We start from the raw sequence: 15,040 nt of genomic DNA on the forward strand, positions 1-15,040 counted from the left end.
AGTAGGAATCAAAATCAAAAAGTTCCAGCTTTTTGCTGCAGTTTTCCTGTCATTTAAGGGGTTGGTGAGACTGATCCAGCCACAAGTCTTGTCTCTTAGAAGTCCCAAGTTCTGTCTGTGTGGGATGTCCACAGGCAGTGCCGCTCCCACCCCCAATTCCCACGCAGTCTGCACCTGTGCTGCAACGGGACTCTGCTTGATTCAGGACCCTTGAGCAAAACCACCAGGGCTGTTCCACGATTTGAGAATAATGTTTGCAGAGCAAAACTCCAAGAGTTGTATCTTTGGTTCTCGGCCACCAGGCAAAGACCAAAACTCCATGTGGCTGCTCAGGAGGACACTGAGATCCAAGTGCACCCTGAGATTGGGCTGTGGCTGGAGTGATGCCAAGTGACCCTGGAAATGAAGGACACTCCCTTGGGGTTTAGTTGGGTTTATTTTGCTCTTGCAGGAGGCCACAGACAGGCTGGAGAAGAATAAATAGGTTAAAGCAGAGTGTGGCAGTTCTAGAACGCCAACATGGAGATGCTTGACCCTGAAAGCGGAGTGCTTTGTCACTGTACCTGATCCCTGTTCAGGCCACCACTAACCTCAGTTAGTTGGCCAAAAAGGTTTTTAAACATGCCCTCGACCAACTCAAGAGTAATAAAATATAAAAAAAACCTCTTGTAATGCCATAGAGTCATAGCCAGTTGTTCCAAGACTGTCAGTCTGTCCCAAAATACTTCTGTCCGAAGTGCGTTGGTGCAACGGGATGCACTTCTGTAGTTAAAATGGTGATTTCTGGGAATTCCTGGATGATGGATTTGGCACCTTGGAAGAGACAGCAAAGGCAATAATGATTACAGTGCTTCAGCCCATGTCAAATCGTGATCAGCAGCATTCCAAAAGTAAGTCAGGCTCTGTGCTTCTGTCTCCTCTTGCTGTTCCTAACCACCTATGAGGAAAACTGCCTGGCCTCAGGGGATTGCTTTTTGGGGGTTTTCTTCTTTGGAATTGCCTTTCCATACACACATACTCCCAATTAAAGTGGTTACAGGCTGCTCTGCAGTTCAGCTGAGTTTTTTGATGGCGATTTCTGCCGTGGCCAATTTCTAACGCAGCACACGAGATCCTCTTTCCTCCCAGAGAAGCGAATGTTCCTCATGCAGATCCCCTTTAAGCTGCAGCCAGGCCAGTTCTGGAGCTCCATTCAGCTCCCACTCCTGTTGTTTTGGTGCTGGACCAACCCCCCCATTCCGTGGTCCAGAGCAGCAGCTGTGAGCCCCGGACGTGGCAGTGCTGCAAACCCCTGCTGTTGGAACACTCTCCCATTGGCACTTTTGCCTTCCAGTCCCCTCCTCACTGCCCACACCAAACACGGCGCTGTTGGCTCCGTTTTACAATTCAACCCAAAACCCCCAGACCCGCCGTGAGCAAAGCCATGCTGCCATGGTGGAGGCACAGCTCTGCCCTGCCTGTCCCTGTCCCCGTGTGACCGATGTCACTGTCCCCAGCAGACACAGCTGTGCTCTCTGTGCCCCTGGCACTCACCGTGAGGGGTGGAGAAGAGGCTGAGCAGGATGATGACGCTGGGCTGGACCCCGTGTTCCACCAGCACTTTGACAGCCTCGATGACCGTGTTCCCAGTGCCTGAGAGGGCAAACAGGGACAGGGTTTAGGGGTTTGCCCAGGTTGATGAACTTGTCCTAAGCTGTCTGAGAATACCTGTGGTGCAGCTGGTGTGGCTGAATGGTGATTCTGTCCTTTCCCACTGGGAAGGCATCACCTCTGCATGTGCTCCTTGTAGGAAATACTGGTCTCCTAACGGCAGACCTTGGAGTGGACAAGTTACCTCATCCCAACGAACTCCTTAGAATATTAATCTAGAAATGTCGCTTCACAGAATAAGCAAATCACTATTTGGGTCTTTTCCCATGGCAAAATTCATATAATTAAATTTATATCCAGTCTTAATCTCAGCCATTCTCCCCAAAGCAGCCATGCCCAAACGATTTGCTCTGCATTCCCACTGGGGCAGCTGAGTAATGTGTGTCCTGGCACAGCCTGATCAATTCCCTCCTCTGTCACCTGTGTCCTGGCACAGCCTGATCAATTCTCTCCTCTGTCACCTAAACCAGGCAGAAAACCCAACCAAAGCCCCTGAACTGCGGAAATGTTCTCTCAGTGCGGGCACTCGGCGCTCAGAGCAGCCTCAGAGGGGCCTGGCTGTCCGTGCTGGGGGCACACACTCACTCAGGATCGGGTACATGAGCAGCACTTTCCTCCTGTAGATGTCTGGGGGGAACTTGGCGTAGTACACCTTGGCTCGCTGCGTCTCCTCGTCGCTCTGGATGAGGATTTTCCCGATGCGGATGGATCTGCAGCAGTCCCGCAGGCCCTGCTCCATGGCCTCCCCTGCCAGGAGACACCAGCACTGCGGCACCCGGGGCACTGAGAAAGGGCCAGGGCAGGGGCTGCAGGGAAAGGGCCAGGACAAAGGGACAGGCCCAGAGGGATAGTGCCCAAAGGGACAGTCCCAAAAGGGACAGATCCAGAGGGACAGAACTGAATGGACAGTCCTAAACGGACAGTCTCAAAGGGGCAGTTCCCAAATGGACAGTCCTGAAGTTACAGTCCCAAATGGAGAATCCCAAATGGACAGTCCCCTAAAGGGACAGTGCCCAAAGGGACAATCCCAAAGGGACAGCCCCCAATGGACAGTCCCCACATGGACAGTCCCACCCCTGTGCCGGTGAACGGTTCTAAGCATTAGAACACTCGAAGCTCTTCCCCTTTCTCCTGTGTCTGCAGCAAACCCAGTCTCCTCGGCACTGCGGAGCCCTGCGTTCGGTGTTCCCACGCAGCAGGGGCGGGCGGGGTTTGGGGACATCCCGGTGACACAGGGTGGGGCGGAGTGCGAGGCCGCTGGCTCTGACAGCGCAGATCCAAAGGTTTGCCCAGCAGTGGCAGCACCAGGGACTCTGCCCCCAGGAGCGTGGCTGGGGTGGGGCCCTGGCTCTGGGCACAAGGGGAAACAGGGGAGGGCACCTGCCAGGGAAGAGCCACAGGAGATCTGTGCCAGCCATTTGTCTCCTTAAAGGTTAATGGGAGATATTCCTGGACATTCTGTTATCAAGGAAACTTTAGAAATAATTTGGGTAAATCTGTTGTTGCACATCTTTGAAAGGAAGTTGCTTACAGGTTTCCAATCATTTCATGCGTGCTCCTTCAGCAGCACCTACCACTTCTCATGATGCTGACCCCGCAGTTTCCCTTTTCGAACCGGACTCCTTCATACTTGTGTCCTGTGAGGAAAGAAACCAGGGCTCAGTGGCAGTGGCTGCTCCCTCCTGCCCTCCCTGAACACAGAGGAGATGGTCCTGGATCTGTCACTGATGCCTTGAGAGGCTGACCTGGAACAGAGGCCAGCCAGTGTTAAAGGAATAAAGCAGGGATCTATTAAAAATGCCTGCAAAGGATCCACCTTGGGCAGGACAAGAGCTTGGCTGTGGCTGCACCCAAGATGGATGATGGGTTTTCACACTTTTATAAGTTTTGGTCCGTTTCCATGTTGGGGTTAATTGTCCAGTTACAGCTTCAGGTACCAAAGTCCCTCCTCCCAGATTGCTCTCCTCAATTCACTGCTGTTTGCACTCTTTGGGCCCGAAGCTGCAGCGGTGTCCGTGGTTCTGGGGCTGGAGAAGGATTGTTCTGTCTGACTGAGCTGTGAGGAGAACTTGCTCACACTGTGTAGGAAGTTCAGAGTTACTAACGCAGTGCAGAATCTGGAGAATATGAAAGCTAAAACTTGAGGCATCAACACCAATGCTCAAGAGGTGAAGCAGCTGCTGTTTGACATAAAAAGGAGCACAGGTAAGGGCTGGTGCCTCCTGGGTGGGTGTCTGAACCCTGGTTCCACAGCTGAGGGTTTGCAGTCCATCATTTCTCTAAGTAAAGCCGCAGCAATGCTTCAGTGCAGTGGGAGTGTCACCCTGCAGGAACGCAAGTGGGGCTCTCAGGGGGAGCAGGACTCAGCTGGTGCCCACCTCACAGGTGTGCTGGGGTCACACCACGGAGCCGAGCAGTTACTCCAACCTGCTGATGCACTCAGTGCTGCACACCTGAGTACCTGTAACCTACAGATCTTTACAGCTGACAGGAGGGAACACAACTCCTGCAGTGGTTTTCTCTAGAGCCAACACAGCCACTTTTCATTTCCTGCTCATCCTCACCCTGGCCCCAGCTGCAGGGCCAGATTTAGGCTGGCAAGGCAGAGCTGCTTGTGCCCAGTACTTTTTCTTTAATGGGCCTGTGAAGTGTCATCAGTTTTAATTCAAGGCTGTGGTGTGGGCAGGTGAACTGATGTTGCACATACACTGCTATGTTTCCATCATGGTTTTGCAAGACCAATTTAATCCTTAGTGAAATGGCAACGTTGACTGTTTTGCTCAGCTGTGTTGTTATGTGCCTTGGAGCTTTTTAAACCAGCAGGGACACTCACTCTGTGCTCTGTGGCACCAAGTCTGTCAGAGTTCAAAGACCATCTGGATGTTGCAGAGTTCAGTTTTAAGCAGTTCTCTGAGGAGCAGGGAGTTGGACTCAATGAGTCCCTTCCACCTCAGGATATTCTGTAACTCTTGCAATAATTCCATGTATTTTGACACCAGTTCCACTTCCAGGGGTGATTTCGCACGTACCTGTTGGAGTGGTCACTGTACATTCTGTGTAGGGCAGTTGATTCAGTCCCTCTTCAACCACGAGTCTGATCTGTGGAACCAAAGAGATGGGGCAGCTTAAAGGGATTGTTATCTCTGGAGATAAGGCACTACATGGCAGCAGTAGTTACAGGAACTGGGTGAGCCCAAAGGGTCTCTAACAGCAATTAGGGACTGAATTCAGAGACCTTTGGGGGATGAAGTCTATGTTTTGGCCACAAATCAAACAAAGGCATTGCAGAACAAAATTGGGAGAAGAGAAGGGGTTCATAAGCAATCATAAAACTGACTTGATTTACATCTGGCAGGGCAGAGGCTTCACAAATTATTCTCCAGAGATGAACGAGGCACCAGTGCAACTTCATTTGCTGACAGGAAATCCTGAGGAGGGAAAGGGGAAGCTCCCCCTCGGCCAGGCTCTATTTTCACATCCCTGTTCTAGGATTAAACTGCAGCTGGGCTGCCAGAACAGCCCCAGAAGCTGCAGCAATGCACACACACCATCAGTGCCCAAAGACAAGCCAGCAGGTCTGGGAATCTCTTTATCCCCTTCATGTCCCAGCTCCTGCCAGCTCTGGTTTCCCCGTGGTGCTCTGCCAATCCCTGCACTTTTGGATGGTGCAGGTGGAGGGGCAGCTTGTGAGCCCTCAGCCCTCCCCTGGTGCTGCCCTGCAAAGTGCAAAGCACAAAGCACATCCATCTGCACCACAATGATTGTCCTGAAGGATGCTCCGGGTACTAAAGATGGGAGAATTCTCTCTGTTCCTGAGCCAAAGATTCACAGGCCAGAACTGCTCAAGGAAAGCTACAGCCAAGCAAGAGCTTTAACTAAAGAAATCACTGATCATTCCAAATTCACTGGGGGATTGCAGAAGTGAGGCAATGCTCCTGGGATGGAGCCTGCTCACCTCAGGCACTTCTTATTCCAGAAACAGGGCAGCCTGGAAGGTTTTTTCTGTCCTTCCACTCTGCCCCAGTTCCTGGCACACAAGCAGCCTCTGTTAGAAATGGTCCCTCACATTTATAATCTCTCTTTCAAGGTATTTTTAGTCATTTTAGTGCAACTTTTTCTTCCTAGAGCTGTGTTTGTGGTAGCCATACTCAGAGGTTGTGGTCAGTTTCTGGGACATTTGTACCCAGTTATATTTTATGTTTTTGAACTTATCTCACAAAAAAAAGGCCAGCCTATTTGCTAGGTTTGGAAGAAAAGCTTTTTTTCATCTTGCTGCAGTGCTGATATTGCTACACATAATCTGCCAAAAGTTTAGAGTAATCCAGTGAAGGTCTTATGGTCAAATAATCTCTGTGATCTCCCTACCCTTATCAGTGCTTTACACAGAGGCTGGAAGGATTCTTTGTAAACTTGTCAGTGTTGATAAAACACTTATTTTTGCACTGTGCTTTCTGCCACCTCCACACTCAGGGATTAATTTCCTCCTCTTTTCTCTCATGCCCCAAGAACCAGCTGCTCCTCTCCCAGAGAGGTGCTTGCCTTACTTAGAAGATAAAACTGATATTATTACAGCCCCATATGAAACAGGAAGCAAAGCTTTGGTCCCAAGGCAGAAGAGTCTGACCAGAAAATCCTCTAAGCCATTACGTGTGGCTTTTCTTGGAAGCTCAAGAGGAGACAGAACATCCTCTGTATCTGTACAACCCTTTGCAGCTCAGCTTTTCAAACCACTTCTGAATTCTCACCCCCTGAAAGAGGCAGGAGGGCAGGAAGGTGAAGTGACCTGGACAGTGTTACACAGGGAGCTGCTGGTAGGGCTGAGAAATGAAACCCCCCAGAAACGTGCTTTGTGCTGCAAAGCACCAGCAGTGTGCCACCAGCTCAGTGCTCCAGTGTGTGGGAGCTGGGATCAGGGTGCTGCTCCTGCCCTGAGAGGAGCTCTGTGCCCTTCCCACCTCCTGCCCTGAGCTCCAGCTGTCCCCAGCTCCACCACCACAAGGACTGACTGTGTCCCATGCCAGGGGCTGCTTCTCCTCCTTCACAAACGCCACACAGGTCTGTCTTGCTCCTTCCTCCTCATGACCTTAACCTCACTTCTCTCAGCTTCAGGATCCCAGCCCTGGCAGTGGCTCTCACACATTCCCTGCCAACCTCCACTGCCAATTAACTCCTTCTGCTCACAAGTACCTTCAAACATTTCCTTTGATCATCTCCTCATGTGTGAAACAAACTGCCAGAAGAAAAAACTGCACCACCAGAAATCCATCACCTTCAGAATCCCGCCTTAAGACCTGTCCCTCTGGTGACCTCAGGAGACACTGCCCCAAAGAGCCGCCAAAACAGGAGCAAGCTTAACTTCATTCTCCTTTTCCCACTGCAACACTTCTTCCCCTCTAATCCCACACTTTTCTTCATGAATTGCCTCTTGCTATTAAACTCTGTTTGCTCTCTGGGTGGAAAACATGGCAAGTCAGAACTGTTTGCACCTTGCCAAGTTTAGCAGAGACCAAATCCCACATGAAATTATAACTGTTCTTTGTCACACCTAGGAAAAATATTAGGAAAATGAGAGATCCCATATTCTCTTGCGCAAAATTCCTCCTACGAAACAGAGAACAGAGCAGCAGGTTGTGTGGCAAAGAGCTGCAGGACCAGCACAGAGGATCTCTGGTTTTGCTGGTGCACATAGAGGACACTGGTGCAAGGACCTGAACTCACTGCCTGGATCTGCAGTTTCCAGCAATGAGAGGGGAAAAAAAAAAATCAGCGTTTGCCTCCGAGAAAGGTGAGAAGGTACATGGAAAAAGGTCCTTCCTGCTAATTACTGACAATAAGGTACTGGAATGCAGGAAACATCCTCAAGAAGGGGAAAGTGAAAGCCACAAAGATAAAAAGCACTGCACTAACCATCTCAGGTTGTGGTCATATCTAAACCTGAGCAAGCCTGGATTAAGATTGGGCTCATCACAGGAAAGCTGTAACTGTGAATGGTCTCTGGACTATGCTGGAAGGGGAAAAACACTTCCCTCTGTTAATGAGAGTGGATCTGCAAAAAGCAAACACCCTTGTGGACACAAGCAGGTGTGTGTGTGTGTGTGGTGGCAAGTGCTGGGGTTTTCTTTAAGCTTGTAATTTAAATGAGATAAAGGCTGCACTCCCTACAGCCTTTGTTCTGCCTTACTAAAACGTGTGAAAACTTCAAACTGCTTTGTGCCTGCCAGTAACCACCATATGGCTGAAGATAAATTCTCCATGTGGGTGCACCCAGAGCTACTAATCTAACACAAAGCAAGTGCCAGGAGGCACTTCTGCATGCAAGCAATTGGTAACATCCAGGCTGTAAGAAATTGTACTGCTCTGTTCACAAGATCAAAAGTGCTGCTTCAAAATAAAACTCAATTATCTGCAACCTCTGTGCATCTGTTTTTGAACAGAATTCTCTTATTACTACAGGTCTCTGTCCTCAAGTAGCTGTGTCTGGAAACACCATGGTTTCTGGAACCTGTTGAGATGAAACAGTGAACAGAAGCCCCTATACAGAGAGTTGCTGTCACACAGCAATTTCCTCTGGGTACAAAAGTTGCTCTCACACCACTATTCTTCTGTTCTGAAAGACCCATTTCATGGAAGAGTTGCAAAGTACAATATCAAGAAGAAATTTTTCACCTACCAGACGATCAGCAGAAAATACGAAGTCTCCTCTGCTGGATTTCCTGAAAAAGATAATAATTTACATTTTAAGTTGGGGAATAACTTTAAGGTTAATAAGCTTAAATACAATATTCAATACTATATTCCAAGGCAGTTCAGAGAGAAGTCCCCTATCATATACTAAATTTCTCCCAGAGGTTCTGCATCGTGGGTTTCCTGGTTGGTGGCAGAGCACTGGGGTCTGGCTCTTGCTGCTGCTCTGCCCTAGTAGCAATTAAACACAAGAGGATGATGTTCTGTAGGCTTCCCACGGTACTGCTGCTCCAGCTCAGCTCCAGAACACCTCCTGAGCTCAGATATTCCTGCAGCTCTGAGCAAGTGAGCTTTGCTTGCCTGTCCTCCGGTCAGTCAGAAACTGTGGGGACAATGATCATGCAGATCCTTAACCCAGGGCTGACAACACACCTGATAAGCAGGAGCTCCATCCCACCTTATCTGGAACTGACTGATGTGATTAGATCAGTGAATGGGAGGTTAAACTGAGCAGGGATTAATGAGCATTCCCATGAAAACACCTCTCTGCCTCTTATTAGTTTGGGCACAACCTTTTGCTTGTGTGCCTGTGTGGTTTTTGGCCGCTTGAGAAGGCAAAATGAAAGGTTAGAAGCTGAATTTTAGAAGCAGCTTTAACACCTTGCTTCCCATGCCAAGAGCAACTCTCACTACACCAGATTAAGACACATTTCTGATCAAGGGGCCAACACTCACAGGACAGTGGCCTTGAAAACCCTCAGACATTCAGCACCAACACGGTAAGAAGTACTTTTAAATGAAATGTTCTATTAATCCCTCTCATGTTTTCAAACCCTGATACTCTGCACGTCTCCTTAAACACCAGTTTGTATCTAATCCCCAAGATTCTGAGACACCTCATGCTTACACGAATGAAAGTCAAAAGGTTTACCTGCTCATTACCTGGGAACCAGTCACTTATTCCCCACTTTAAAAAAGAGATCTTCAAAGAGCATTAACTTAATCTAGTTTCTTACCTTGTGCTAATGACACACTGTTAAAATACTGTTTGCTTTTATTTTTTCCTTCTTTCTGGCAATGACAGGATATTCCTAACTTTCTGCTATTTTGACATTAGCTCAAAAAGATTCCAAAACTGAAAAAAAAAAAACCCAACAAACCCCAAATCTGGACAATTATATGACCTGATTTTATTGAGGTTTTTGGAAAGTTTCATACTCCTCTCTGTGGTGTAGATAAGGATTTTTAGAAGAAGGAAGTAGCTAAGTGGCACATCTAGGTTCTTCCAGACTGGCATTTCAGAAAACTTAGCTGAATTCCACAAATAGGTGTCAGACAGAACCCACAATGTCCAGACCACAGTTTTGACTGCAAAGTGGTAAAATGTTTAGAGTGAATGCTCTGAGTTACTAATGCAGATGATGAGGCTTTGAACCAACTCCTCTGTCCTTGCAGAGACACAGATGTTCCTCTGCACAGTTCAGTGAACCCTTCATTGGTCGTACCTGGTTTTTGAGAAGGGGAGGGCAACAGAAAACCACAGTGCATACAAATAACAGTAATACAGAAAATGTCAGAGTTCGTGCACAGGGGCAGCTGGAAAGCTGTGACCACATCTCAAACCCCACATCCTGTCAGAATTGCCAGGAGGCAGGGAAAAAAAAAAAAAAAAAAGAGCTTATGTGAAAACACTGTAACTGTTCTCCTTAAATACCAGCTAGAAATACAGAGAGTAACGATTCATGTCACACTAGAAACTGTTTCAGCTGCTCCATCAAGTAACAAGACAACATCTAAAAATATGAGGCATTAAAACCTAACTTGTAGCAGGAACATTGTGTTACACAATATAAATGGTTTCACTTGGTTTCTGAAGGCAGAGGACTGTGGCTGATGTCACAGCGTCTGTCTTAGGAGGGGAGAAGAAATGGGTTTTTCGGGATTGTGTTGTAATATAAAGTAGCTGCAGGGTTTCTTCCTGCTTTAGCACTAGTGACAAACACGGTCAGGTCTGCAGGCATTGGGGCTTCAGCAAGTCCTGTTTCTCTCGTTACCTCACAGGACTTGTTGAGAGACACCCAGGGTAGGGGCCAGGCTGGGAAAAAGCCACTTCCCTACACAGGATTTGTAAAGGGTTTTTAAGAAAACTGAAGGCACTGGATGAGCTGTTGGCATTCAGGGAGATGATGCAGCTGGAAGAGGCCCACGTTCCACCTGCAGCACTTGAGTACTTGATGGACTGCAGTTGTTAATTGTTTCCATGGCCTGCAGCAGTTGTCCTCGGCCAGCTGAGTTACACACTCCTGAGTCCCCTGCTCTGTGCAGCAGCCAGGACTGCACACCCAACCACTCTGCCATCTGCATTTCTATGTTATCACTCTGTTCCGTAGGGAATAAAGAGCTTTAGCACAATACCACAGAATGATCTCACCCAACAGACACAAGAACCTTAAAGTATCTGCATTTAAATCGTATCTCTTGTTAAATCATGAGTTTAAAATGACACTGCCAACCTGAGCTAATGAATTTGCTTCTATACAAACCCATCACTGCACTACTTATTTCAGCTTCCAGATCCCTGGTTCACCTCCGTGAGGCAAGAAATTACCTTGAGACCATTCCCTCCTTGTAAAGAGACCGAACTGCTCTAGAATGTTCAGTGCTTCAGTGCATCAGCTCACATCCCATCAGAGCACTTGAGGTTCATATCCCAGTCAGTACAAAATGCACCTGCCCCCATTAAGCATTTGCTGAGCAGAAAAGCGACAAGCCTGAGGGAAAATGAGGAAACCCAGGCACAGTTAAGTGGAGGTGATCTATCCATCTCCCTGACCCTGGCACACAGACCAAGTTCTTGTTAATTTTAAGGAAGCAAAAGTGCCATTTTAGTCTACCAGGAGAACATCCCAGACCCAGCCAGCCGTCTCTGATTCCCATGGGACACCACGCCCAGCCACATGAAGGTGGGTTTTTTGTCACAGTAATACCAATTGAAAGGCCGTGATTTCTTTCTCTGAATCCTCTCAGGAACAAGCAAAGAGCTTTCCACTCCTCTGAGCAGCTCATGCTGTGGACAAAATAGTCCCCAGAGTCTTCTGCACCTGGCCTGACCATTCTTTGCTCCACATAAGCATGCCTGGTTCTACCTTGCAGTTCACTGGGATTATCTGAGTATTTACCCCTCCCTCATTTACAATAATAATTCCAATTTGAATGGGATTTTTCCCTACTTTTGTTTCATTTCTCACTCCCCAGGAGCTTGCCTTTTAACGTCTGCCGTTTTCAGGTATTGCTGTACTTGGAACATCCATCCTCTGCAGCTTTAAAGAATCTAAATATTCTCCTTGAGTTAAGGTGGTACCTGTTCTTTTTTAATCCAGAAAGTCTAAGTGACAGGGCTCTAATTGCCTGTAGATGACCACTTCTCCCTCTTTCCAAGCACTGTATGTGAACATACCCCTCTATCAGCTTAAATTGGATTTTTTGACCAGTAGCTGCTCTGAGCCACATTGCTGCCAGTTCACAAACACGGTTCTGAGGAGGAGTTTCTTTTAGCACCTGGTTTGAATGCTACAGTAGCTACAGAGTTTGTCTTAGGGCAGATTGCAGCTGCCCGGGAAAGGTTAATGAACAGTGCCTAAAAAATCCTCTTCTCCCTTCAGCATCTTTCTGAATGACACTAAAATAGGCCAGTCTGAGGTCTCTTAATGAGATACAGCTGAACTCCTGGGACAGAATACAAAAATGTTTCCTTACCATCCTTACCTACAAAGCCAACCTTTCTGAGCAGGCTGCTGCCTGATTTTCCCCACTGGTTAGGAAGGGAGCTTGGAAGTGACAGATCCATCTCACTCAGAATAAAGTACAGTCTTCGATTGCTGCAGCCACTCTGAGTAATTCACTGCTTACAAGCCCTATTCTAGACTTCCTCTTACCAAAGTCTTGTGCAATGAAGCTGATGTAACTCTAAAAAATGCCCTTCAAGTTTAAATCGCAGCCGCTGCTTTCTGAATAAGCTCACTGTAACCAGAAACCTCTTAAATGTATTGGAAAGGGGTCAAAACCTGCATACAACAAAATAACAATAATAAAACCCCTGAGTAAAGTAATGACATTGCTAGTATTTGTCTAGACATCAGAAGTATACGGTTTTCACTAACCTCGAAGCCTTTCACAGGCCATCACCAGGCCTAGTTTGGATTCCCTCTCTGCATAGTCCACTCCCAGCTTCCTTTTGCGCTCCACAGAGAAGCTGCCAGGTGGGTGTTCTCACCTGCAGACATCTTCTGTGTGGTCCTGCCACGAAGTGTCCTCCTTACACCAAGGCTGCACTGCCTCTGGTGCTCCCACTGCCAGGTTTTGTTTTTCCCACAAGGCTTTGAAAAATTACAGGATATCCTCCACAAACTAGTTTAAGGTAAAGAGGCTCAGTTAATCTAATAAAATTAATGGAGGTATTGTCTTTGAGAAAGGGTGATCAGTTTTGCATTAAAAAAATAATTACTGATAGCTACAAAGATAAGCCTCAAGAGCCAGAAAAGAGCAAAACATGGACCACGCAGATGGACAGATGTGAAACACAGCAAGAACAGTGTCTCTGCAATGACTTATTGCAGATGTCAGAACGCCACTGTGTCACAGGGCGAGAGGGTTATATTTAGAACCTGATCACTCTACTGACAGGCCTGATTTCACACCTCTTTGCTGGTGGTTCTTGCAAACCAGTAGTTTTTAATATACAGAGGGATGCTACTGAAGTTTCTCTTATGTTGCGTGCTATATCTAATACCTTCCACTGTCACCTTGCCAGCGCTGAAGGAGCACAGCTACAAACGTGGCCGGTGGGAGGGACGTGTCCAACCCCCGAGCTGCCTTGTGGAGCGTGGTGCTCGCAGCTGTCCGCAGTCAGAGCCTGGGAACGGCTCCCCGCCCCATCCAGCCCGCAGGGTACGCTCTCCAGACAGCGGTAACGAGCCCCAGCTGCTGCCCGCCCGCCGGGCCACAAGGTACAGCCGCCTTTCTCAAGGGCTTTACACACCACTGAACCGCACGCTCCCTGTGCTGATGATGTGGCACACGAGCTCCGGGCCGCCCGCAGGGCGGAGGTGAGCGAAAACCCCCACCAGGGACCGTCCAAGTCCGCGAGGGGTTACAGACCCGCCGAGCCGCGGCCTCAGTCCCCGGCAGCCCCGCGGCGGGGCCGGGCAGGAGCCCCCGGGAGCGCTGCCCTGCGCTGGGCCCGCGCCGCCAGACAAGGCCGTTCAGCCGGCACACGCGGCACGGCAGCGCGTCCTGCCGGCCTCGGCCTCGGGCCCGGCGGGGACAGCCCGGCCGCACCGGGACCTCGCCGGCAGCGCCCGCCGCGAACCCCTCCGGCCGCGGCGCCGAGCCGGGCAGCCAGGGGCGGGCGGAGAGCGGCTCGGCGGGGCTGCGGCTCCCTGGAAGAGGGAGGGATGGAGTGAGCGACAGGCGACGATCCCTCTCCGTCTCCCAGGCCCGCCGCGGCTCCTCCCCAGCCCACGCTACCCGGCCCATCGTGCTCACTTGTCCCTGATGATGGTCTGCAGCTCCCGCAGCTGGTCGTTCATGGGCAGCAGCTTCAGCTGCGGCCCGATGGCCGGCGCGCCCTCCTCGGCGGGGACCGGCGGCTCCGCCGCCACCCCGTTGCTGCTGCTGCTGCTGTCCGGGCTGGGGCAGCCGCTGTCATCGCTGGGCTCGGCGAAGCGGATCAGCCGGGAGCCGCCGCTCGCCGCGGCCGCGGCGGGCGCCGGCGGCTCATCCTGCGGCCGCGGGCCGAGGCGCTGGTTCTGGCAGGGCATCGCCTCCATGCGCCGGGGCCGCGCCCCCGTGCGCGCCGCCGGGGCGGGGGAAGCGCGCCCGCCGCCCGCGCTCCATTGGCGGCCGCAGCCGCCGCTCAGCCCGCGGCGGGAGCGCAGCGCGGGGGCGGCACCGGACCGGGCGGGCACGTCCTGCCCCGGCCCGGCCCTGCCCACGCTGCGCGCTGCGGGACAGCCCCCCACCAGACTGCACAAAAGCCTCCTTTGGTTCATTCAGCTTCTCAGTTGAGAAAAGAGGCTTATGGGGGTTAGAAAATGAACAAGGTTTTTGACCCATTTTTTTCTTTTCAATAAATGTACAAATCAAGGCCAGCATCTTACACATCAATGCCAAACCTCCCAAGGGACACCCATGCAAACACAAGGGCAGGGGAAGGAGAGAGCCTCTCTGCCAGAAAGTGATCTACAGTCTGCAATTCCTCATGTCTGCTTGCTTCTTGCTTGGTGCATCTTGGACACCTAACAGGAGGTGGAGTCCCAAAGGGCGCAGGAAACACCTGCCAGGAAAATGCAGCCCCTCCACTGCCTGAGAGCAGCAAAGCACCGAGAGTCACCAAAGCCCACGAGACTGACAGGAGATGAAAAAGTAACCGGATTTCATGACTTACTGTCCAATACTTAATGAAATACTTGAAGACTGTTGCAGCAATATACAAGCAATACAACAGAGAATAGGCTAAGAACAGTAGAAAGAATTTGTAGTTAGAAAATCCAATGCAGTTATTCACCCTGGAGGACAAAAGCAAAGTTGAAATCAGCATTTGTGCAGCACACAGTGGTTGTAACACAAAGAGCACGACCGCTTTGGGGGCTTTGAAACCCCGGGATGACACAACCGAGTTTGGCAACGAGCAGCTCCCCTTAGTGGC

The 15,040-nt window shown here is 49.9% G+C and overlaps 1 protein-coding gene across 1 annotated transcript; it reads right to left on the reverse strand.

Moving 5' to 3' along the window:
- Positions 1–417: 417 nt before the first annotated feature.
- On the reverse strand, positions 418–14,173 carry UPRT (uracil phosphoribosyltransferase homolog). Its single transcript, XM_066202700.1, has 7 exons — positions 13,879–14,173; positions 8,321–8,363; positions 4,680–4,749; positions 3,225–3,287; positions 2,236–2,397; positions 1,534–1,632; positions 418–813 (listed from the first exon to the last, which is right to left on the reverse strand). The coding sequence occupies exons 1-7, from the start codon at positions 14,160–14,162 to the stop codon at positions 707–709; spliced, it is 828 nt and encodes a 275-aa protein (XP_066058797.1). The 5' UTR covers positions 14,163–14,173; the 3' UTR covers positions 418–706.
- Between the last annotated feature and the right edge of the window lie 867 nt (positions 14,174–15,040).

Source organism: Chamaea fasciata, unplaced genomic scaffold (genome assembly GCF_029207755.1).
Source record: "Chamaea fasciata isolate MVZ Bird 193981 ecotype frontalis unplaced genomic scaffold, bChaFas1.0.hap1 SCAF_22, whole genome shotgun sequence".
Lineage (NCBI taxonomy): Eukaryota > Metazoa > Chordata > Aves > Passeriformes > Sylviidae > Chamaea > Chamaea fasciata.

Excerpts from the sequence above, each read along its gene's own strand:
- UPRT (XM_066202700.1), bottom strand. The coding sequence starts at position 14,162 with ATGGAGGCGATGCCCTGCCAGAACCAGCGCCTCGGCCCGCGGCCGCAG. Across the intron at positions 8,364-13,878 it reads CAGACCATCATCAGGGACAA|GAAATCCAGCAGAGGAGACT; the intron begins GTGAGCACGATG and ends TATCTTTTTCAG. Across the intron at positions 814-1,533 it reads CCTCTTCTCCACCCCTCACG|GTGCCAAATCCATCATCCAG; the intron begins GTGAGTGCCAGG and ends GTCTCTTCCAAG.